At 44.4% G+C, this 25,385-nt stretch overlaps 2 protein-coding genes across 4 annotated transcripts in view; both read left to right on the top strand.

The window, feature by feature from the left end:
- Window positions 1–134: 134 nt before the first annotated feature.
- Window positions 135–7,173, top strand: LOC124477575 (secretagogin-like). Its single transcript, XM_047035468.1, has 11 exons — window positions 135–294; window positions 429–499; window positions 1,954–2,046; window positions 3,407–3,496; window positions 4,167–4,223; window positions 4,407–4,484; window positions 5,320–5,375; window positions 5,669–5,714; window positions 5,802–5,861; window positions 6,322–6,390; window positions 6,568–7,173. The coding sequence occupies exons 1-11, from the start codon at window positions 225–227 to the stop codon at window positions 6,694–6,696; spliced, it is 819 nt and encodes a 272-aa protein (XP_046891424.1). The 5' UTR covers window positions 135–224; the 3' UTR covers window positions 6,697–7,173.
- A 6,637-nt stretch (window positions 7,174–13,810) lies between these two features.
- Window positions 13,811–25,385, top strand: part of mtss1lb (MTSS I-BAR domain containing 2b) — a 35,643-nt gene continuing 24,068 nt past the window's right edge. For all 3 annotated transcript variants that reach the window (XM_047042866.1, XM_047042867.1, XM_047042865.1), the window contains exons 1-3: window positions 13,811–14,367; window positions 15,435–15,496; window positions 18,237–18,310. In XM_047042866.1, the coding sequence (XP_046898822.1) occupies window positions 14,296–14,367; window positions 15,435–15,496; window positions 18,237–18,310 (208 nt within the window). In that variant the 5' untranslated portion in view covers window positions 13,811–14,295. The remainder of the gene's footprint in view (window positions 14,368–15,434; window positions 15,497–18,236; window positions 18,311–25,385) is intronic.

The raw sequence follows: 25,385 nt of genomic DNA, 5'->3' as shown, positions 1-25,385 counted from the left end.
GCTGTCCAACATTTATTTACCCAAAATGAAATTTCATGTGCATTTTTTGCTTTACTGTACAGTGACGAAAAACACTGTACAACTTTCATTTTTATTCATAAACGTCATAAGGAGGTGTGGTTTCAGAATTGATTGCATTCAGGGGGCCGTATTTTGAATAAATTGAAAGCCAGACAGCAGTTGACTTCACATTGTGCATCGGGTAGTTCTATAAAGAAATCGCCATGGAGTGCGCCTTTGATAACTTGGATGCAGCAGGTTTCCTGGAAATTTGGCAACACTTCGATGCCGACGGTGAGAGGATGGGGAATGTATTCATAGAGCATTTTAAATCCTCGAAGATTTCATATGGAAAACAGTAGCCTAAATTTGGGACATGTCACAATGTAATTGTTTGAATTGTGTCCTTTATATATGTAACTTTCCAGATAATGGTTACATTGAGGGTAAAGAGCTGGATGACTTTTTCCGTCACATGATGAAGAAGTTGGGTCCAGAGGTAAGTCGGCTGATGTTCAATCTTGTAATAATTAGTTTTGGATTGGAATAAAATCATGACCAATGTTAGAATGCAGGTGACCCATCGCTTGCCCGCCTTGATTTCCTTAAGAGCACCCAAACTCCCTTTATTTAACTTCTTGGTGACTGTAGGCAATGCAGTGAATTGTCTGCATATTGATTTAATTGTTGATGCAACCTAGTCAACCTGTATTTGTCATTACTAGTGTATTCAACTTAATAATTTAATTTGTGAGTGTTAATAAAGAACAGTAAGGACACTACATGTCAGGATGTTCATTTTGGATGTAAGTAAATAAACTGTTATATATTTCTCTGTATTTTAACCCGTCCTCAAAAACAACATCTGCTTGCCCTTTTACTAAGTGAGTGGACTGGTTGTGCTTTGCAGATGGGTACGGGAAAACATTATGTCCGCGGGGTTGGTCAGAGAAGAGCTCACAACGTCCTGTATTTAAGCTTGTGCAGGTCAACTATGCGAAAAGATATTTAAGGCATTTTGTTTTATTTCAGTTTTAGCCTAAGTTTAAGATACAGTGAAATTCAATAAATCAATACCAGGAAAAAACTCATTCCAATGTTAATGAAATATATTCATGCATGTCCACTGCCAGGTAATATAACCAAGCTCTATAATTGGAACTGAAACCATTGTGGGGGAAAAAAAACATTATTCATTAACCAACAGTTGCTAAGCAGCACCTGGCTGACCAGAGATTCTGGCTCCAGTAAGTCTGCAAGTGGGTGTTTTTGTGTGTACTGACCCCTCTGCTGGTCCTGTGTTAATGACATACATCATACACTGACAGACTACAGTTTACACTCTGACACATTACCTCTGTAATGAAAGTTACAATCTAGTGTATACTCCCCACTGATGAGTCTACACTGATGAGATATATTATACACTTTGATAAGCTAGTGTGTAGTATAAGTTATGCCTACAGTCTGGTAATGGTAGGCTGAATGATCTATTCTATTGTATCAGCTCTTCATTTGCTTAGAGATTATTCCCTTTAGTGGTTCTTAGGGAAGCACCTTAGGCCAATAGCAATGCCCTTTTACATTGACCTGGGGTTGACACATTGTGCTAACATATGAAAGAAGGGGGTCAGGTGGCTGAGCGGTTAGGGAGTCGGGCTATTAATCAGAAAGTTGTTGGTTCGATTCCCGGCCCCCCCAAAGGACGTTGTGTCCTTGGGCAAGGCACTTCACCCTACTTGCCTTGGGGAGAATGTCTCTGTTCTTACTGCAAGTCGCTCTGGATAAGAGCATCTGCTAAATGTGAATAAGGGTGAAGTAGTCTGCACAGACAACAGCATCCATATCTGACCTTGGCCTGCTGTCGTCTAGCTGCTTTTGTGGTCATGGTAACTGGCTGATTAATGACACCAGTTCCATGTCCAGGTGTTGACCCCTGCTCTGTCCTTCCAGGAGAAGGTGACGGAGAACAGGATCAAGAGACTGAAGCAGCGCTTCATGTCAGCGTATGACGTCACCGCAGATGGACGCCTGCAGATCCAGGAGGTATATTAGAAGTCTCACTTTTAATGGATTCATCCTTTCCATCTTTCCCTCTTCGTCTCCATCCTTCTTTCTTGAATCTTCCTTCCCTCCATCTCCTTCTCTCAGTGGTTATCCCCATTGAGGTGAAAGCTTTCTTCACCCCCCCCCCCCCCCCCCCCCCCCCCCCAGGGACTGGCTGGAGCTGTGCTCCCTGTGGTTCAGGAGTAAAGAGGTTGAGGTGGACTGTGGTTCGGAGTAAAGAGGTTGAGGTGGACTGTGGTTCAGAGGAATAAGAAGGGTGAGAGGGACTCTAAACTGCACTTTCAGATGGATTAATGAATAAGCAGAGTGGCCTAATATCAAGACTTCCCCCTGAAATCTATTAATTCCCTCAAGAAATGAAAGCAAACCTTAATAGAAAACATATGACTTCTTCTTTCAGTTTTGTACTTAGGGCTAAAATCAATAGCTGTCCATGTTCTGATTCATTGTTGAGGTTAAGTAGATTGGATGAACCTTCTGTATCTGGCAGGCTGAGATTTTATGGAGCCTTTTGTGATTAATGTACAGCAAGAGCCCACTGCCAGACACAACCAATGAAAATTTAGCTACTGGAATTGATTAGATGTGGTGCCACAAACAAAAGGGCTTGTCTGTACGACTCTCTTAGAACAACATTAGAGCTGGTCTATAGTTATTCTGTCATAGAAAACAAAATTGCCAAAAGCCTTCCATTACATATTAAATTATGTATAAAAAGCAACTGAAACAGACCCAGAGGAGACAACCTACAGTATTATATTACCACTGTGATGCTAATGTGTGTGTTGGACATACTGTAGAAGGATAAGAGCCACAGACTCATCTTTAGACTACAGAACCATCCATGTAGTCATCTTTTTACTCTAGGACCGTACTAGACTGACATAAAGCCCTGAGGCAGATGGCAGAAAAAGAGGAGAGTTAACAGGATCTTCAGGGTTCTTGACTGTTGGCACCGTTTTCAAACACCTGAGCTGTAAACTTGGTGCATTGCGCTAGATCTGTGCTGCTGCTGTAAAGCTGAGTGTAAAATTTTTGACTGGGCGTGGTGGCTGAGCAGAGTCCAACTCAATCCTCTAATGGAGACCCAACTTGATTAGTAGAAGAGCAGGAAGTGCTGGAACACGGCCAGGCTGGCTCTCCCTGGATGGGGCCAGCCTCACCCCCTCTTCAGCTAAAGTGCCGCTGCGGAGATGGAGGGAAGGATGTGGTGGGAGATGGTGGCCTAAGATGCCAGACGCCTGCTGTCCAAGATGGCGGAGAGTGTGTGGAAGAATGATTGATTGGTAGCATCCCCGTTTCTCTTCCATAAACCCATCGCCTCTAACCTGTGTTACAGTTGGCCAACATGATTCTTCCCGAGGACGAGAACTTCCTGTTGGTGTTCCGCCGGGAGGCGGCCTTGGACAACAGTGTTGACTTCATGCAGGTAAAGGGATATTTCCTGCTCTGTGTCACACACCTGTCTACATTGTTCCAAGAGGAAATCACTGCTTTACACAGGTTGAGCACTATAGATCTGGTCTAAGCACTGACCCCGAAAGGATAATAAATCCACGTAGTAGCACACACTACTGGAAACACGGTTGAGATGTGGAAAGTGACCAGGAGGCTGTCACTATGAAGTAATAAGATACAGGAAGACTTCTTACAAGGAAATTACCTACAGCGTGGGACGAGCTATGTTGTTGTAATCCACACCGATTGGGAACATACCACTGTTGATCATATTTCCTCCTTTGTGTCTTTGAGGACCTTTATGCAGAACTATATAGTGCCCTATCAGATGGTCTGGGATCACCTCCAGAGGCCCTCATCATTTATATGTTAATGTCAATAACAGGTGAATTACAGTTTAAACCTGGTTTGCAGCTGGATTCATAATCTGAGGCCAAGAGACCAGTCAACTAATGAGAGATCATTAAACAGCTGAAACCACACATTCTCAGCTTGACATGCAACCTCAAACCGAAAATGCCAGTTCCTGTAACGTCGGTTTAACCTGATCTGCACTGTAGATTTCTGATGCAGCCACATGTGATGAGGAAATGTGTGTTGTTTGGTGTGAATGTGACATTTTGTCTTCTCTCTCTCTGTAGATCTGGAGGAAGTATGACGCAGACAGCAGTGGGTACATATCTGCAGTGGAGCTGAAGGTAATTTTGACCTTACCGTAAACAGACTCAAAGTAAAGTCCAGAAGTCTCCTAAAATAAGGATGTTTAATTCCCTATATTGTTATTTTGAACTATAACCTAACCCTTTCATCTGCTCCAGCATGACAAACCCTAACCCTACTTTGTCTTACTCTTACACTGGTGTGTCTGTCCTTTAAAACAGAGTTTCCTAAAAGATCTGTTTCTACAACAACAGACAACTGTATCCTCCAGCAAACTGGAGGAGTACACAGATGCCATGGTAAGAGGTGACATCATTGCGTTTGCCTGAAGGAACATACCATAGATGCGTGAAACACACATGCAAGCAGCTAACACAACCCAAACTCTTTCCCTATGACAAAATGATTTATTCCTCTGCAGGGTGCGGCCTATGAGATCAGACTGCAGTCTAATTAGCTTAATGCAACCATCACCCTCTAGTGTGGCCGACATTAACTCGGTCCATAAAACAGTTTTTGGCTCAACTTCATCTTGGCGCAGCATCAAGCATTTCAGCTGATGCTACAAAAGTGACAAAAAACGATCATTTAAACACGACTTGAGCACCTGACATGAACGTTCTGTATGAAAAGTTAGATTTGTATTTTAACTCCTACTACTCGTGTTGTGGAGCTTGACCAAGATTTCCCATCTGCCAGTACACTGTTCCAAAGACTCTTCCATTTCATACTTTGTAACTCAGACGAACGTTAAATTACCCTCTAGACTCTCATAATCCCATTTAGAGGAGAGCAGCTCTGACACCGGGCAGATAGGGAGGTCACAGCGCTCCAGAGAGACAGACAATCGCTGAGTTTTCTATCCCCTAAATGACTTATTTCACCTCAGACAAGGGAGAGACTCTCTGACTGTCAATCACCAGAGCTTCAGGAGAAACTGTGGCTATCTGGTCACTCTTTGGTCTGTTTACCACTGGCCAGCACTGCATCTGGAATGCCTTAGTTATATCATGTCATATGTCATATCATGTCTCTATGTCATGTCAGGATTCTAAGAAAGTTGACTCAACATTCTTCTGAAGTCCTTCAGACTAACAAAATTGTTCAAAATACACCAATCCCTCTTTTTAACAGATGAAGATCTTTGACAAAAATAAAGATGGACGCTTGGATTTGAACGATTTGGCCAGGTATTATATACCCTTCAGTCATTCTGCTAGACAGGTATTATACCCTTCAGTCATTCTGCTAGACTGTGTTTGGTGCTCTTGTGTCAACTGCTACATGTTTGTGGAGATCTGAAGGAATGTGACAGTTTTGATTGGCTCCTTGAAAATGCTGCCATATTGCTTGAACCTGTACAACACCTCAGATCTCCACAAGTGCATAGTTAAGGATATAGGGTTTGATATTTTCCTTCTCTCATTTCAACATCGAAAGGATGTTCTGTACTAATAAGAGTTACATTTAATACCCCTAATAGAATTCTGTCTCTGGAAGAAAACTTCCTGCTTCAGTTCAAACTGGATGTGAGTCCCTGCTTCCTTCGTCTCCTGTATTCCACAGCTTCATTTTCTCAAGATGCACACGATTAATCTGCCGCTCTGTTTCTACAGGCCTGCAGCAAAGAGGAGAGGAAGAGAGACTTTGAACACATCTTTGACCACTATGATGTTGTGAGTGAGCCTGACTGAGGAAAACGATATAGATAGATGCAAGGCTTCTTTTCAGATTAAAATTAAACACATGTCCAACAAGAAACTATTATATATTATTGTGTTGTAGTTATGCCAATGACCGTCATACTGTAGCTATGCAACAAGCTCAATAAAGCCACCCCGATTCTTCTCTAATGAATAGGATCACATTAATAAAAAATCATTAGACCAATAAAAAACTGAACAGTGGAATGTTAATGCTTATATATTCAATATGCATTTTGTACACATTGTACTCAGTGCATATTTTACATATTGTTTTCTTTCTGCCTCTCCGAATACGAGTCTGATCACATAAGAAATACATTTTTGTTTTAGATTTCGCTTTGATATTGTTATCAAAATCTATCTTCGTTTTAAGAATGTTATTCTCATCACAGGGATGTAGAGAGAGTTGATCCCCTTCCCTGTTTGATAGAGCAAGACTGGAGCGTTGGAGGGGCCTGAGGTGGACGGCTTTGTTAAAGACATGATGGAACTAGTTAAGGTGAGCAGGCGTATTTACTGAAAACATGCCCACTGATATAAGGGCAAGGTAACTGTATGGAAACATTTAAACAACCAAAAGAGACACATCATGTAAGCAAATCTTAACAGGCTTAACTGTACATATTGTTCTCTCCCACACCATTTCCTCTCTCCCCCACCCTCCTTCTCTCCCTAGCCCAGCATCACAGGCCCTGAGCTGGACAAGCTGCGAGCAGTGTTGCTTGGCCACTGTGACGTCAACAAGGATGGAAAGATCCAGAAGAGTGAGCTGGCTCTGTGTCTGGGGGTGAAGGCCCAGCCCTAGGCTGCAGAGAGGGGAGGATATTTGCTTTACATCCATTTACCCCACAGAAGCACCTACAGTACAATACCTATGGGTCTGGTTTGTCACTAAGAATGCTATTTCTGAATGGGTAGAAACACTTTGACTCTCACTGCTGACATCTAAACTGTTACTGTAGGGATACAGTTGGTGGGTTGGTTAGAGCTGTAGATAAGGTGTTGAGTCATAGAAATTGTTGCATGTAAAGTAGGGAAACGCTGTGTGGGTATGTGTTGTAGAATTTGGTGCGGTTAATTACAGTGACACTGATGTTAGAATGTGGTAGTTTTCTGTTATACCTGTTTTCTTTGTTTTTGTAGGTTTTTGTTTGGGATCAGTTAGTGTCAAACGGTTTATGTTTTTTTGCAATGTGCATGCTCCTGTTTGCATATACATTTAGACATTTGGTTTTGATATATCATGTTTAAAATTCAAATAAAGAAATGGTGTAAAGTTAAATGCAAAGTACTTTGTTGTTTCTATAAAATATCAAGAATGACACCCGTTTCATTCATACATATGCTGTTCCACCGACAGATAGCACAGTGTAACGATGCAGCAGGCTAACAGAAGGTCAAACGTTTAAAACACTTATACCACAGCTCAACACTTAGCAAGAGGAAAAAGGAAACCCAATTGTGTGTGGGTGACTTCCTGTAAAGCTGCAATGAGCCGTATACCTCTTAGGCAAACAGGACACTACACAGGCACCCAATAGACTCTAATGATGCTAGCCTTAAGTGGATACAGGCTTAGATCCCTAACTATTTGCTCTCAGTGTTCAGTGAGATGTGTGTCGTGGTCGACTGTGTTTGGTTTGTTATCTGGGAGTGGCGGGTGGGCGGGGAGGATGAGTGAAACAGTTGCCCGATGACAAACAATTTACCATACTGCTTTTAGGGTTGTATGCTATGTTCTGAGGACTAACCTTAAAATTGGTGCCAGACGTTTCTATTTGTTTGGGGGTAAGAATGAAGTCTGTTAAGTGTCAGGATTGCTTTTTAGATATCGAAGTCTGTTAAATCACATTTCTTCTTCAGCTCTCGATATTTCCTGTATATTACCTTGAAAACATTTAGGATCAATCGTGCATTACAACAGAGGTCCGTGTCTAAAGAATGGAAGGCTTCTGAGCATGTCCAGGTGGGATACTAATGGAACAGGAAGATGTATTAACAGAACACAGTTTGGTGTCTCGTGGAGAGCATGGGTTTCCATGGAAACCACTCCGCCCCATTCATGAAGAGAGGCAGGGATGGCTTCCTGTCTGGATCACAAGTGATCACCTGACCTGTGGGCCACACAATGGTCCAGTCGAATACAGCTAACACACTGTACACACACATATTTTATATATATATATCTCAATATAAAGTTGAATCTGAACACAAATTACATCATTAAGAAGCACCAATGTAACCAATGTTACCAATAATACACAGGAGTGTAACACAAGTGTTTCTTACGAAACACTACACTAAGCTAAAATGGCCTTTACCTAGGCCTACTGTAGTAAGTATCTGACTAATATGGCAATGATATCTCACATCAGTGAAAGTTTTCCCATAGGCTAGGCTGATGCAGCAAAATACTTCCTCACAGCGTATGTTACCATATACTGATCCGGAAGTTTATCTGTAAAGGAAGCAACCCCTTATCAGATATGCAGTCAACATGAGTACAACATTAGCGTGATAATAGTACCAGCTGCTGGAGCTGTGACCATGAACACACGTTTATTAGTCTGTTGACAGTTACCTGTCAGGTGTCTCACCTCCCATGCGATGGTTGGCAACAGACACCTCGATAAACAGATAGCATATAGCCTACTGATAGAAAATAGACTGATTCGGCAATTACGTGCACCTACGCACACACACATGCTATCTCTCTACCTCCTCAAATTTACCCATCTTAGTATCTAAGTGTAAAGCAAGGGAGACCTCTCCCGGTAAGGAATCATTACAGAGAACATTTTAATTGTTTCTCAAATAGGCTACCTACTGTTGCTAGGCTGCAGATGTTTTGTTACACACAGTTGACCGCTCAGCCATTTTGCTCTTGTAGCCACTAGGTGGTGCAAGATTACCGAAATAATAGCTGCCGTACTTCAAACTATTAGGGTTACCAGGTTGGAATATAAACGGTTTACCTGGCTTTCAAAGACTTATACGAATAACGTATTCATTATAGAACAAAAACTGTCAGCCTACATATCCTAAAAACGTTGACTGCTTTACCTTAAATATATGGTATTGATGGTAAACAACGTTGGTTCAAAATAAACATATTAGGCTACAATGTGTAGGAAGCCCAGGGTTGTTGTATTTCAGGTAAAGGTATAAGTGTTGCTAGCTTACAAAATATCTGACGGATTTGAGGATAAATATCCCCCCCACCTAAACAAAAATAAATTTAATAAATAAAATAAGAGATTTTTCTCATTAGTGTCCTTTGAAATTTGAACTTTACGGCATTGTTTTATTCCTCTCAATTTAGCACACGTTACCATTACATAAAAATAATGAATACATTGCACGCAGTATTAATGTTTTATCTGTTGCAGAGTCAGACTTGCACTGCTGACAACCTGTCAAAAATCCGAACCTGCTTAGTTATGTGCTCCTAGGTCGCAGTATATTACAAGTGAATGTTTACACAGATGTGTCTATCAGTTTAAGTCTGTATAAATAGACTTGATATGCAGGGGAGATTCTAGACCATTTCAACTGGGGGGGGGGGGGGGGGGGGGGGGGGGGGGCAAGCTGGGGCCAGGTGTACTGTTAGAGGGGCCAGTTACATTAAACATTATTGTTGTCAAATAGTTTTCGTCATCTCTTCACACATTAACAGGCAATATGCCATTATGTTTACAATTATTCAGACTCTACATGTAGGCGGGCCACAAGAGGGGTTATACAATCAGGATTTTTCCCGTCTGGGGTCTGTTGGTCTTCATGGGGTTTGGTCCTGTGGGGGTTAAAAGCAGAGCGAGAGGACAGTCTTTTTTTCTCCAGCCAGTCTCTTTGCAGAACAACGCTCCTACAGGGTTGTCTCTCTGGTTCTTTGTTCCTCCCTCTTTTTCCCCCATGCAGCCTCGGGCTGGCTCCATTTACAGTTTTTTACAATCACTATGACAATTCTTTCAATACTTCTAACAAGTTTCCTAAACTCTTTACGCACCAACACACCTAGCACACACACTTGGCAAAACAGTTAATGTCATGCTCACATTGTAAACTAAAATGGAAGAGAAATGAAGAATTTGGGCAATCCTGTGTAAAAATTGTCCTATTCTCTATGACTTTAACGTCCCTTAAGTTTTCCCTTCTAGTGATTTTTGCAATCATTCAGCCTACTCGTATTGCATTAATTCATTAGAAACCTTTTTGAAACAATTAACTAGGTTGTCATTGGCAGCATCTCAGATAGAATCACAATTCAAACAGTACCATCGGCTGACTGAAAATATGCCCAGAAAACGTAAATAAGATTGACATTTATTTAGAGGAAAATGGTTTATTCCCAAAAAAGTGTACAAGAAGCAATCATTGTCAGTAACAACGCAAAATATGACCATTTGGTCTTCTACTAGAAGGTCCATAGTTTTTGGTCCAAGTTTGGGTTCCAGGTTGAGGTGGTTCTGAGGTTGAGGTGGATCTGTTACTCACAGATCTTTCCTGGGAAAAAGCATCATGCTAATTATAACAAGGTCAAAATGAACAATTCAAGTCATTACACAGGTATGTTTCTTTCAGGGGCATCAATACAGTATATGCTCTATTGATGAATTTACTTAAATGGCTTTAAATAAAAGACATCTAACATACATAAATAAATCCATAAATCCATAAATACCAACAAACTACAATATTCTTGTTTGTTTTACCTGGGATTAGGAGCAACAGTGGAAACGCACATCATTGAGAGATGTGTCGTCTCCATGACCCTGGACCCCTTCCATTTTGGTTTCAATGCCGCAGATGCCCCGATTGCGACATTCCTGGCTCCAGGGTCCGTACTCTCCCCACAAATGGATGTTTTCCTCCAGAACTGTGTTGCTGCTGCAGCGGAATTTGATGTTATTGAAGGCAGTGTCGTCACTAGAGCCCTGGTTGCCCTCCACACGCAGTTGGAAGGAGATGAGGACTGCTCCACCGGGGCAATACCGAGGGTTCGACCAGTGACCCCAGCTGAAGACGAGGAGTAAAATGGGGAAGGGGGAGAAAGGTAAATGAGCTAAAAGAGTTCACGAGGGAGCATGGAACAGACAGAGGGTGCTCTTTGGGTGAATTACCAGGGATATATTAGGTAAAGTTACTGTTTCCGCAATCCTTATATCTTAAAATTTTTACATAGAAATGACATGATCAGACAGAAGCCTGACCTGTACCCTACATTTAGACTACTCGCACAAGGCATAAGGATAAAGTTTACAGAGAAGTTAAACAAGTCCATAAGAGCTGTTTAAGTGTTATCTTACTGTCCAGTGTGAGACTCGATTGTATAAAGGAGGCTCCTGTCCGCAGGTCTGGAACAAATGAGGCGAATGCCATTGAGGGCAGTGTCATCCCTCTGATGCTGGTTAGGTTCCACCTGAGAGTAGATAAGACACATGCTAGCATGAAATTAATCCAAATAGTAATGTGGGTTACTTCTACGCACAACTGTATTGATTCCATAACTGACATTGTGCTAACTGTGTCAAGAGTTTAGGAAACTTGTTAAAAGTTTTTAAAAAATGGTCATAGTGATTGTAAAATACTGTATGCCCTCCCCCCCTGCAATCTATCGAGGACCTGCACACCTCGAGGACCCTGAGGCGAGCGAAGAATATTGTGGCCGACTCCTCCCACCCTGGACACTCCCTGTTTCAGCCACTCCCCTCCGGCAGAAGGCTGCGGTCTTACAGGACCAAAACCTCACGCCGCACAAACAATTTCTTCCCTTCCGCTGTTGGCCTCCTCAACAAGGCCAAGAATTCACACTGACTTTAATGTCTTATAAACAATTTGCATTTTGTACTACGGATTCTGATCACCTGATGGGCTGCAGGTGTGACCAGTGCCATGTGCCAAGAGGCTGCAGCCCTTCCACAGGCAGATAGACTCCTTCTATCATCTCCCCTAATCTAAGCCTATGGACCCGCCCTCTGTGCCAGATTGGCTGGTCTGTTTCCCCTGGTTTGCTACAATGTGTAGAATAGGTGCGTTCTACTTCACGCAGCGCCGGCGTCGCCTACAGCCAGACTGACTTGAAGCAGCCAATGGTATTCTCAGCTTCAAGTCAGCTATTGAAACGGTTGTCTTTTCATTTCCCCTGCAAGAGGGAATGCTGATTGGCTAGCAGTCTCACACAGTTAGAAGAGAAATGAAGAATTTGAGCAATCCTGTATAAAAGATTCATATTCTCTATGACTTAAACGTCCCTTAAGTTTTTCCCTTCTAGTGTTATCTGCAATCATTTATCCTACTCATATTGCATTAATTAATTAGAACCCCTTTTGAAACAATTAACAATGTTGTCACTGGTATCTCAGATAGAATTGCGATTCAAACAGTGAAACAGTAACCAGCAAAATATGACAATTTGGTCTTCTACTAGGAGGTCCTTAGTTTGGTCCAATTTTGTGTTCCAGGTTGAGGTGGTTCTCATGACGCTTTCCCCCAGAAATGATCTGTGAGTAACAGATATCTGTTACTCACAGATCATATCTGTTACTCACAGGTCATTTCAGGGAAAAAGCATCATGCTAATTCTAACAAGGTCAAAATGAACGATTCAAGTCATTACAGATGACACACTGTACACAAACATTTTATATATATACAGTATATATATAAATCTCAATATAAAGTTGAATCTGAAGAAAAAAAACATCATTAAGAAGCACCAATATAACCAATGTTACCAATAATACACAGGAGTGTAACAAAAGTGTTTCTTAGGAAGTATCACACAATACTCATATACCCATATAGCAAAAGATTTCCTCACAGCGTATGTAACTATATACTGATCCGGAAGTTGATCTGCAAAGGAAGCAACTCCTTATCAGATATGCAGTCAACAAACATGAGTACAACATTAGCGTGATAATAGTACCAGCTGCTGGAGCTGTGACCATGAACACACGTTTATTAGTCTGTTGACCGTTACCTGTCAGGTGTCTCACCTCCCATGCGATGGTTGGCAACAGACACCTCCATAAACATATAGCATGGAAAACAGACTGATTCGGCAATTACGTGCACCTACGCACACACACATGCTATCTCTCTACCTCCTCAAATTTACCCATCTTAATATCTGAGTGTAAAGCAAGGGAAACCTCTCCCGGTGAGGAATCATTATAGAAACATTTGAATTATATCTCAGATAGGCTACCTACTGTAGCTAGGCTGCTGCTGTTTTGTTACACACACAATTGATTATTCAGTGGTTCTCAACCCTGTCCTCAGGGACCCCCTGTCCTGCATGTTTTAGATGTTTCCCTGCTCCAACACACCTGATTCAAATAAAAGGGCCGTTATCTAGCTCTGTAGAAGCCTGGTAACGAACATGCATTTGAATCAGGTGTGTCGGAGCAGGGAAACATCTAAAACAAGCAGGACAGGGGGTCCCTGAGGACAGGGATGAGATCCACTGGATTAACTCTATGAGTTGACCGCTCAGCCATTTTGCTCTTGTAGCCACTAGATGGTGCAACATTACCGAAATAACAGCTGCCATACTTCAAAGCATTAGGGTTGCCAGGTTTGAATATAAACTAAAACAGTTTACGTGGCTTTCAAAGCCTTAAACGGATAACGTATTCACTAAAGAACAAAAACTGTCAGCCTACAGGCTATCCTAAACACTTTGACTGCTTTACCTTAAATATTTGTAGGTATTGATGGTAAACGTTGGTTCAAAAGAAACATATTAGGCTACAATGTGTAGGAAGCCCATGAAAATGTCCTATAATTGGTCTAATGAAAATATGTTTGGTAGAGGCATCTGTGGGAAGAGCGCAACAAGCTCATGTGGAGGTCTCAAGCGCCTTAATAGGGGGATAAAATCAATATCCTGGCAACCAAATCCTTAACACCCAGACTCGGCTTCAAGCGTTTTGTATTGTGTTTGTCAGTCAGCTAGACGAGTCTCCATCGGAATTTACGCTGCTTGCTCTGTTATTTTATCGAAAACACTAAATAATCTACTGGATTTTATTAGTGACATTTTATATCCTACTTTGAATATCACAATGATATCGGCGAGGGAACCATGGACTGTTTCTCAGAGTGGAATATAGAGGGGGCTTTAATTTCGTCGCCTTCGGTTCTTTCACCCCTGTTCTGAGAGAGCTTTGAACCCAGCCACAGGCTCGTGCTGGGTTGTTGTATTTCAGGTAAAGGTATAAGTGTTGCTAGCTTACAAAATATCGAACGGATTTGAGGATAAATATCCCCCCACCTAAACAAAAATAAATACATAAAGGACAGACTTTTCTCATTAGCCAAGTTCTTGGAAGGTTTAGCTTTTATCGTCAGGTGTGACCAGTTAAAGTGACCACTAACTGACCATCAGTTGGTCCTGAACATGGAGGCTGTTATCGAGAAGGAATGCAGTGCGCTTGGGGGACTTTTCCAAAGTGTTATCGGAGACATGAAAGTAAGTACAAAATATATTTTACATCTGATGCATGTTTAGTTAATGCATTCATCTGAGCCGGGGTGCATATTTTGCAAGAAGAGTTAACTAGATATAGAAAAACTGTACTTTTTAAATGCTGGTGTTTAAAATCACAAGGAAATGTTTGTTGGTGGCTGTCTAACATCCACGCAGGCAACGAGTGACCTGTCTCGCCCCACTTGTCTGAAGATTATTTGGCTCCAACCAGGACGAGGTCATCAAAGGCAGACTAAGGACATAATCTTCGAGTCACGAGTAACTAGTTAGTTCATTACTAGTTTGCTCATTATCGGTTAGCAAAGATTCGACCACAAATAAGACATTTTAGCCATATGTTGGATATTTGTTGGTCAAAAATAGTATATAGCCAATATAGTGGCCTAAATCTTATTTCACAGCTGTTATTGGGTAAAGGAACGGTTGGAATGCTTGGTGACCTGGAGGTTACTAGGCTTTGACATGGCCAGGCCAGGTCAAACGGTCAGCTGGATACCACCTTCTAAGCCTCCAATTAAGTTCTCTGACACTTGATTTTTTTTTTTTTTCTGTGGTTACAAACAAAAGTTTAAGCATAGGCTTTATCCCTTATTTCCAGTGAAATGTAGCATTACTTGATTTTACTTACCATGCCTTTCAACGGGAAGCTAGTAGACAGGCACACAGACTACTTTTATCAATCGATCTCATAGACCAGTCAACTTGTTCAAGCACACTTTTGTATGTTTCGTGTGAGCAGTGTGTCAGAAGGCCCATCCAGACAGTCTGCTGGGCAGATGTGTCTGGGATGCAGGCCGTCTGTTAGGGGTTGTAGGGTTGCCCTGGGTGACCCTCCTCAGGGCACTGATGCAACAACTCACCAGACCCATGACTAGCTTCTCCTTAATCTCTGTGATATTGAAAAAGTATTGCCTAACAAGTAACCCGTTTTTTATTTGTCCAAACTGATTTGAAGTGTTCTCAATAACAAATGCTGGCTAATTAATGCAGTCTTGTGTGCTCTGGTTTCCTTAGTGATGGTTTATGTGTTTTCTGTTCTGTGCCTACAGACCAGTTATCCCATCTGGGAGGACTTCATCAGTAAGGCTGGGAAACTGCAGTCCCAGCTCAGGTGAGTCTGGTGTGTGTGTGTGTGTGTGTTGGTCAGTCTTCACTTGTTATCATGTAAATCAGGTTAAAGCCTTGGCAGGGCTTGTAAACCATGTGTTTGTAAACCATGTGCCCCCAGTGTGTATACCGTCTATTGGTTTCCCTGTCTCACAACAGACAGCTCTTTACTTTGTTTTACTGAAGAGTCAGTTTGATTCGAAGGCTGGGGTATGCCTGTGAGAGTAGCTGCAGATAGGAGGTATTGCAGAGTCTTTGGGGCAGGAAGGAGGAGCGGGGCCATATGTGGCAGGGTGGGCCAGAAGCAGCATCTGCAGGGCAGGTGTGGAACAGGAGTGAGGAGCTGCTGGTCTGGCCAGGGTGGCTAGGGCACTCACAGTACAGTTTGAGTGTCTCTACCCTGTACTCTGTAATGACATCCAGTGGGTAAGTGCTCTGTAATTTAGCCTGGTTCGCTTCTTTCAAAGCGGCTAGGAAGTTCCACAATTATAGTTTGTAGTCATCTCTGTATTTTCGGGCCAAAATCTGGTCTTTTTGGTGTCCTCCCTTGTGGGTTTGACTTCTTTTTTTTCTTCATAAAACAAGGTTGACCCGAGGCAATCACAGTGTGGCCACAGCCCTTGCACGCCCCGCCCTCTCTTTGTAGCTTTGTGTCTTACCTTTTGAGATAAGGGTCATCTACCAAGAGAACCCAGGATATAGGCACCATGGTATTACCAATGGCTGAAATGAGTCTTTTGTTGAGCTTCTCTGGTCGTTCTCAGTGAGAGGATTCTCCAGTTGAGTGGAGACCGATCAAGGACGGCTCTCTTTCAAGAAGGGCTCAGAGCCGTGGGGAATCTCTGTGACATCCACAGTCTCCTGCAGATGCGTCAGCTACTGTAGGATAGTAACGTGGCTCAGTCAAACCCAGGCCGTGGATGAGTCTGTCGGATCATAAAATGGAAATAATGGTGTTTCCCCTCCGCTGAGTCTGTAGCATGGGGATCTTTTGTCTGTTGGTGTTTATAGAACATGCATGACAATGAACAATGCTCCGTCGAACCCAGGGAAGCAAACAGTTCCTCGTGCTTCCGCCGTGTCTCTACCCAGCCTTCAAATAGATGCGTGTGTGTGTGTGTGTGTGTGTGTGTGTGTGTGTAAAAAAACACACCCTCATCCTGCTGCAACACTTTTTCCCTCTAAGTGACATGACCACAGTGATAAAGGAATGCATTGTGCACTCATTCGAGGTTGTTAGTTGACTTCAGTATAACTCCTTGAGTTCGTCTCGGGATGAGCTCTATGGAGAGACACGATATGTGTTTCCCCCCCCCCATGAATACACACATGCACACACACCTTATCTCCCATCCCAGAAGTGTAACCCTAGTATGTCGGCCGGTGGAGCATCGTTCTTCCTCTTCTGCGTTCCTCCTGTCCTACACCTGTTTACGTCTGAGCAACCTGCTTTGACTGTTTCCATAGCGATCGCTCCAGTGTTGTCTAGGTGCCTCCGTGTTGATGTTCCACCGAGGCAGTTTCTGTTTCAGTTTTTTTCCACACGCTACCGACAACAACCCGCACACACGACATGCCTCTATGGCTGCTACCAAAACACTGGTTTTTGTCTTTAACCTAAAGCTGCAATAGGTAACATTATGACATCGATTCCAATGTGGGAAACAGCACCCCCAATTCTTGTCTGAACTTCTGAGCTTCCCTCCAGCTCAAATTTGACTGACAGTGGATTTACCAAATAAGCGAAAGAGGAAAGCCCGCCTCGCCAAAGGCAATTGGCTGAAAAAGGATTGCTGGAACATAATTGAAAAATGTGAGAAAGAAAATTGACATTGACATTCCACCGGCACTGAGCTGTCTGTGTTGCCAAACAATGCTCAGTTGTCCTCATTAGCTTACACTTAACAAAATGTTGTTGTTGGAAAAAATCATACCTTAAATAAGAAATAAGATTCCAAGCAGCAGGTTCATGTAACATTTACATGTATAGTGTAAGTCAAGTCCCAAGCCTGTATACCACCACCAGAAACACCACCAGCACGCCACCATTCTGTCCTGCATCTGGCCCCTATCTAGTCCATATCTGATGGTAGACACGCGCCAACAGCCCTGCCTCTGGCCCACGTCTCCGCTATGCGATCTTGATCACGTGACGTGCTCATGAGCCGGGCACCTTTGATGAGCGCTGGAGATTTGTGGTGTCCCGCTCGTCTGCAGCCGGTCAGTCACACATTCCAGACATGTCAACGCTGCTGGGGTGGATGGACCCTCTATGATGAAGAGCTCTAATCTTCATCTGCTATTACTGCCATTAGCTGCAATTTAAGGAGTTAATTGCAACCCCCTGCTGTCAGAGGGCGCAATGGAATCTAGATGAATGGTGAATGGACGTCAATAAACAAACAGTTTAATGACCGACACCAGCAGATGTGCCAAATAAATGCATTTATACACTCGCTCTCTCTCACTCTCACCCCCCTCTCTCTCTCTCTCTCTCTCTCTCTCTCTCTCTCTCTCTCTCTCTCTCTCTCTCTCTCTCTCGCCCTCTCTCTCGCCCTCTCTCTCGCCCTCTCTCTCTCTGCCCTCTCTCTCTCTCTCTCTCTGCCCTCTCTCTCTGCCCTCTCTCTCTCTCTCTCTCTCTCTGCCCTCTCTCTCTCTCTGCCCTCGGCACACGTGTGTCTAACCTGTGGTTTATGACCAGACCAAACCCTGACCTGACGGCCTGTGTTCTATGTGTTCTCCAGGGCAACCGTGGTGGCAGCTGCAGCCTTTCTTGATGCCTTCCAGAAAGTGGCTGACCTGGCAACCAGCTCACGAGGTAAGCACACCACCTGACCTGGCCACTACCACACAAGGTAAACACATGTTCACCATCTGCAGCCGCTAAATGAAGGCACTGGAACATCTCACTTTGTTAAACCCACCTACTAAACTACAGAGAAACATGATCATTGGGCCTATTTGCATTTTGGAACATCTTTGTAACAGTCCCTTTTGGAAAAGAACAACAAATTAATTCATTACGTTTCATTCTGGAATTCCCCTTCAAGATACAAACCAGTTTCTGCCTGTAGTTGCCTGTGCTCTGGTCAGGCCTCTGGCTGTCTGAGGACGCCAGGGCTGCGTCAGGGAACTCGGGGCCCATCCGTATGGGTGTAGCTGTTGGGTTGCTTGGTCCAGGTGCTGTGGGGTTAGTGGAGCCAGAACTCCTTGTCCTTCAGGCTCAGTGCAGCTCTGGGGGTTGCCAGGTTGGCTGGTGAGAGGAAGGGCGGTGGGGGTGGGGTTGTCAGTGGGTCAGTGGGTTGTTAATCCCCTTTAGCTGTAAATCCATCAGACTGCTGCTGTTGAATCCCAACACATCTGGCGTTGGTGTGTGTGAGTTTGTGTGTGTGTGTGTGTGTTGGTCTTAGTCTGTGCCAGTGTCTGTTTTTAATAGACGCATGTGCAAGGTGCCTGTCTGTAAGTACCTTATGTGAAGAGCCTGTGTGTGCGGAACAAACAGGTTGTGTTTGCTGTGCTGACTGCAGTGGCCTCGCTGTGTGTGTGTGTGTGTGAGAGAGGGAGAGAGAGAGCGCGCCATCTCAATCCCTGAGCCTGACACCTTCTGCCTCGTACTGCTATTAATAGGAGCCAGGCGCGACACACACATTCATCACACACTGCGGGGCAGGCACAGGCAGGCTGGGGAGATGTAGAGGGACTAAGACTCTGTCCCTCTCTCTCTCATCGTCTCTCTTTCTCTCTCTCATCGTCTTTCTCTCTCTCGCTCTCATCGTCTTTTTCTCTCTCTCTCGCTCTCTCTCTCTTGGCCCCTCTTTCTTTGTCCCTCACTCGCTCTCTATCTTTCTCTATATCAGTCCTGTCAAGCCAAAACTGCAAAGCTACAACAGCATTTCAGCTGAGTCAGTGACTCAACCCTGCAGGTAGCTAGTCATGCTGGCAGTGTAGGTGGGACACGCACACGCACACTTGGCCCAGGCCTTGTGGGAGGCTACCAGCTGTGCCACCCTGCGTCATCACCTCATGGTTCTGATGCTTCCCCCTGTTATCAAGATCACACCAGGAACAGGATCACATCACACTCCCAGAGGCCTGAGTGAGAGCAGAGACACTGGGCCTGGATGGAAACCTGCACTATGACCCAGGGGCGCTCTGACCCGAGAGGACTCCCTCTGTGAGCACAATCGCCGAGTGTACAGTACAGTCTGGAACATGAGCCTAACGGTATTCATATGTGATACCCCCTTCCCCTCCGCCCCAAGACACACACACACAGCCACACCCAGCTAAGCACCACAGCCTCCCCCCCAGCATCCCCCATCTCTCAACCCAGTGCTGGGGTTGGTTGCCCCTAATTGTCCATGCAGTGTTAGTGGGGCCAGCTGAACGTGGTGAGAGGAGCCTGGGGGGCTGTGGAAGACAGGCTGTGGAAGAGAGGCTCACACATGAATTTACTGTCTCATATGCAGCCCCCTTCCTCTCTGGTATTTAATGATGCTGCAGTGGCCCCTGGCGCAATAACTGTGTTGTGGTCTCCCTAACTCTCTCTCTCTTTCACACTCTATCTCTCTGTAACACTCTCTTTCTCTCTCTTTAACATGCTCTGCCTCAAACACACTCTCAGCCTCTCACTCACTGTCTGTCTCTATATATCTCGTTCTCTCTATCTCTCCCTCGCTTTCCATTGCTCCCCGTCTGTCTGTCCTCCCCCCTATCCCTCCTCTGCCCCCCTGCCCCCCCCCCCCGCCCTTTTCTCCATCTCCTCTCTCTAATAGCTACCTTCCTGCTGGATTTGAGATTGTTCTCCCCCCACCGCGATTAAAAACACATCATCTGATCTGAACCCGTTCGTCTAGAAAGAGCCGGAGCTCTGATTGCTTCGCCTAACGACGGCCATGTGGTTCAGTATCACTGCCTGCTCTAATGATGATCTGAGCCGGGTCAGTCTCACAGCTCTATAGTGGCTGCTTGGTGCTGTCTGGTGATCCATCAGAGCTGTCTGTACTTTAGGCTCAGAACCCCATCCATCATTCCTGCCCTGATCTCCGCCATGCTTCCTTAAAAGCCCGGCTACACAGCTACATAATGAGAAAAGCCATGTTCAGGTGATCTGCTTTCGGGAGAGGATCGGTTTTCCCCCTCGTCTTTGTCCCAGCCCGAGTGAGATCACATGGAACGTCAGCCTAGATGTGTTTGAAGTTGGATGTGAGACCGGTGGCTACTTTGTGACGGACAGGACAGAGGAGGTATGGGCACAGGGATCTGTATTGTTCAGCCTTTTGTCTCCAGAGGGGAGTTCTGACAGAGACTTTGTACTGGGGAGATGGAGTATCCAGGCTTTAGGTTAGGTCTCCAGGTGGCCCTCTGTTTGTGTGTGTGGGGTGGGGTGGGGGTTGGGGACCAAGAGTCTTTAATATAGAGGGAAACCTGGGTTTTGTTCGTCGTACAGTGTACATCTCCATTGCAGCCTGATGGCAGCTGGCTTGTTATGCTGTTACAGAAGGTAGCTATCTCCTCAACGGTCCCCATCTCTGAGGCGACGCCCAGCTTTCTGGTTGTTGTCTCCATAGCAACACCATGACAAGTGTGCATTTGGGGCATTTGGTAGTCCATAAGGTGACCTGCACCTACCCTTGTGGGTAGTTCTGCCTCTCTTCTGCTGAGCTGTTCCCTTCTCAACAACAACCGACTCAATCGCAAGGGACACTGTTTGAGCTATCACCGTGGCAACTAGATAACTCTAGCCCCCCCCCCCCCCCCCCTAACCCCCCCCCAATCATCCAGAGGAGCAGTGATGAACCTGCTCACACCATCACACCACACAGCAATGTCATACACCACAACCCCTCTGGAGCCTCAGAGCCTACGTCTGATAGGACTTACGAACAGGTCTGGATTACCCGACAACGTTTCACTGTGCACGTGGGATTTGTAATGTTCTTGATCTGTGGAGCACAAGGTAGGCCGACACGCACAAACGGCTTGGCAGACAATGGTGGACTCACTCCAGAGGGGACTGACACACACCATAGTAGTTTTGTGTGTGTGTGAAGTCTTCTGCTTGCTGCCCACATAGTTGGTTACCCTCAATGTCTTTGATGGTGTCCACAGAGAATTGTCCAGAACATACAGTCGTTCTGTTTCCATAACAAAAAATGGGGAAGTCCTTGGGAAGTCATAGACAATGTGCACCAATGTTTGCTGTTGCTTTCATGTGTGTCCCTTGAAATTTAAACTTTACGGCATTGTTTTATTCTTCCCAATTTAGCACAAGTTACCAATACATAAAAAGAATGACTACAATGTAGTCTATTCAACAGTTTTATCTGTTGCACAGTCAGACTTGCACTGCTGACAAGCTTTCAAAAATCTGAACCTGCTTAGTTATGTGCTCATAGCTAAGTTGCAGTATATTACAAGGGAATGTTTACACAGATGTCTTTTAACAAGACAAGTATGTCTGCATGTCTGTATAAATAGACTTGATATGCAGGGGAGATTCTTGATCATTTCCACTGGGGGGGGGGGGGGGGGGGGGGGGGGCAAGCTGGGGCCAGGTGTACTGTTAGAGGGGCCAGTTACATTAAACATTATTATTGTCAAACGGTTTTCTTCATCTCTTCACACATTAACAGGCAAAATGCCATTATGTTTATAATTATTCAGACTCTACATGTAGGCGGGCCACAAGAGGGGTCCAAGCTTGATGTCACAGGGGCTCCAGGGTCCGTACTCTCCCCACTCATCCCTGGCTCCAGGGTCGTACTCTCCCCACTCATCCCTGGCTCCAGGGTCCGTACTCTCCCCACTCATTGCCGTTGCCCTCCAGAACTGGGTTGCAAGTTAACTATGACATTAATGCTCTGAAATATTTGAATTGTTTGACAGCACTAATAAATATATATGAGATAAAACCAAGGTTTCACTCTTGCCGAAGGCAAGCACACCTAATAAAATAAGGTTAATCTTTCATTATCAACTGTTCTCTGCATGGCTCTTATACAGAAGCAGAGATCTACTTTCATGGTTCACGGTTGGTAAATGAAAGGAATGCCAATTAAAGATTTCAAACACAAAAGTAGTTTTATGCAGCTATTGTGTCAAAACTGTCACAAGTTGTTGGCCGTCCAGTTTAACAGGCAGGTGGGTAAACAGCAATGAGGACTAGGATTAAATTGGTAGGTTTCAAGTCGTCAGTTTTTTCTACTCAGTTTGGACAGGGGGCCAGGCACAAAGGATTGTTGTTGAAGTATGAAGAAGACATTTAAGGTGGGGTTAGTAAAAAATAAATACAATAAATATATGTAAGAATAACGATTCTTAGCAGATTTACTTTTCTAAACTCCCTCTCCCTCCCTTTTTTTCTTTCTTTTTCTCTCTTGGTTTTGGTTTTTGTCCCAATAGCAGTGTTGGTTTGCGATGATCCCGACTTCTGACTTCTTCTAAGTGTTTGCTGTGAGCTTCACAGCACTGGTCACATGGCATTAACGACACAGTAGGTTAAAAAGTAACAACAATCCTTCAGGGTCACGCTGCAGTGGTTCAAATTCCCCCTGACATTAGAAGTACATCGAAGTCGAGTCGAAGCAGATAAAGAACTTTAATGCTGCAGTCTGCTTTCACCACATACAACACTCTGGAACTCTGTTTAGTTTAGTTTGAATTAAGACTTGCTTCTAAACAATTTGCACGTTGGCTTTGCCTGGGCTCATGCAAATGCATTGTTCAATTCATGTTTTCTTTTCTTTTTCTTGAAATCTACTCACTCGTCAAGAAAAGATTGACCTTAAAAGCCGTCACTCTCTCTTAATCCCCGAGACATTCCTGCCCAGCGCTCAAGCTTTGCTACAGCCCCTTCCGCAGGCAGAAGGTTTTCAGACTGTTTACCTTGAATCAGCGTGATTTCATTTACCTCGAGCTGGATTCGTATTCAATTTGATTCTACGCAAATCTGATTTAATGATTACCAAAAGTTTGGAAATAGAGGCAGCCTTGCCTGCGAACATCAGCCCAGTTAATGTTAACAGGCTGAAAACAAAATCTAACTCTTTCTGGATCTCTTTCTTCCCCTCTCTTTCTCTCTATCCTCTTTTTCTCTCGTCTCCATCTTTCTTGTGTTTGACTGAAAGACAGTTCATTTTTTCCATACATACTGGTGCCTCTCAGATCATATTTTCCCCTGAATGTATAATAGTTCCCTGTGCTAAGGAAGGATCAATGGGCCTGTGTGTGCATGTGCACCCTTGTGCATGTTGTGTGTCTATGCACACAGAAATGTCTGCATGTGTGCGCAAGTTTGTATGTCTGTAGAACTACTCGGGACTTCATTATGTCCCTTTTGTGAATCCGGAGCTGCCCTGTCGCAGAGTACAGTAGCCAACAGTAACAATGAGGCCTCTGTGAGGCAGCCTGGTGCAGGCCTCTCAGATCGCCTGGACAGGCTGTCCATCCACGGAGGTCCGGGACCCACAGCCAGGGATGAAGTCATAGCAGGGAAACGGGAGCGCTGACCATCCCAGCCAGCTCCAGGGAGCCAGCTCTCCTCCCTGGAGCAGGTTAGAGACCAGAGGGATCTGGGAGAGCGGCTCCCTGCGAAGAGCCAGCCAGGCAGCACTCTTCTAGGTCATCTACTCTCTCCCAGCCTGATGTGCTGCAGTGCTGGTCCAGCTGGGTGCAGAACCAGGCCAGCTTTGCCTCGCCTCAGTCATGTAGAGACTTGGAAATTTCACAAGGTCATTTGATCCCTGTGGTGGTTCATAGAGACAGGCTTTTCTACACATTGATTGTCTCTCTCTCCCTCTTTCTCCCCCTATTTCATTTTCAGATACCACACCCTTCCTAATGATATTTGTTTGTGACTTTTTTATAAATAGGAAGCATGTGTGCTGACAAGTGTCCAGGGCCTGAGCCAAACTCCTGTGTCATTATCACAATATCTCTGTCCCCACCACAGATGAGTCCAGACACGTCCAGACAACGACACACATACGTACGTGTCTAGGGAAACCTGTTTCTGTCACTCTCTGGGAAATGCCAGTCTATCAGGGCCTTGTGGTTTGATGCTTGTAAAAACACGATTTCAACATGATGAAATCATGTGTACTGGGTAGGTAAACAAAGTACAGTTGCGCTACTTGAAAACTTCTTGGCCGCATTTTAGACGTGTGCACTTGAGCGAATACAGCTGGTCAACTTTTTTCATTTTTTTCCGCCAAAAGAATTAGATTAGGCTACATTTTTAAGACAGAAGCTCAGAGGTGCTGGCAAGCGTTGGTTAGGAGTTCGTGCCCCGGGCCCATCGGAGAGGCATCCTTGACGTCTGCTATAGTAGCTTATTTCTGCTCATATGAGGGGAGGGTAGATGTAGATATAGTACTGTACTGTACTGTACCGTACCTACATCTCAGATAACATTCTTACAGTCAACAAGACCAGAGTGCTTGAGAGGCCTCGGCAGGAGCTGACTAACTCTCTCACTAATTCACTTCAGCTACAGGCATGCAGACCCCCACCGCAGCAGAATAGCTGCAAGCGAAAACGAAGCCTCCAGACTCCAGACCCCCGGCATGTACCTCGAGAGTGCCAGAGAAAGTGCAATCCGTGGCCGGGTCCCTTACACATGTCCAGGGAATGTTTACGGATGTTAATAAGCATTTCTGCTGACCCCTGAGTTCATTTTCCAGTCAGCCAGGGCGTGACAGTAGTATGTAAACATGTTTGTTCTCAGTTGATCTCTGAACAAATAATCGGCTGTGACCAACAGTCTTGTTGAAGGGGAACTTAGGAATGTTTCACAGCCAATTTCTTGTTTCATCTGTGGTCCTCCTCTTAAAGATACACTACGTTATTTAAGGCTCGACGTGTGTGATAATTACATGCAGATTATGCTCCAC

This window comes from Hypomesus transpacificus, chromosome 2 (genome assembly GCF_021917145.1).
Source record: "Hypomesus transpacificus isolate Combined female chromosome 2, fHypTra1, whole genome shotgun sequence".
Lineage (NCBI taxonomy): Eukaryota > Metazoa > Chordata > Actinopteri > Osmeriformes > Osmeridae > Hypomesus > Hypomesus transpacificus.
Note: the sequence above shows the minus strand (reverse complement) of the source record. Positions and strands in the feature narration are given on the sequence as shown.

What these genes read in the sequence shown, in the direction of transcription:
- LOC124477575 (XM_047035468.1), top strand. Translation starts at nt 225, where the DNA reads ATGGAGTGCGCCTTTGATAACTTGGATGCAGCAGGTTTCCTGGAAATT. An exon ending in AGGAGTACACAGATGCCATG is followed by an intron (nt 4,485 to 5,319) that starts GTAAGAGGTGAC and finishes TCTTTTTAACAG; the next exon opens with ATGAAGATCTTTGACAAAAA. An exon ending in TCTTTGACCACTATGATGTT is followed by an intron (nt 5,862 to 6,321) that starts GTGAGTGAGCCT and finishes CCTGTTTGATAG; the next exon opens with AGCAAGACTGGAGCGTTGGA.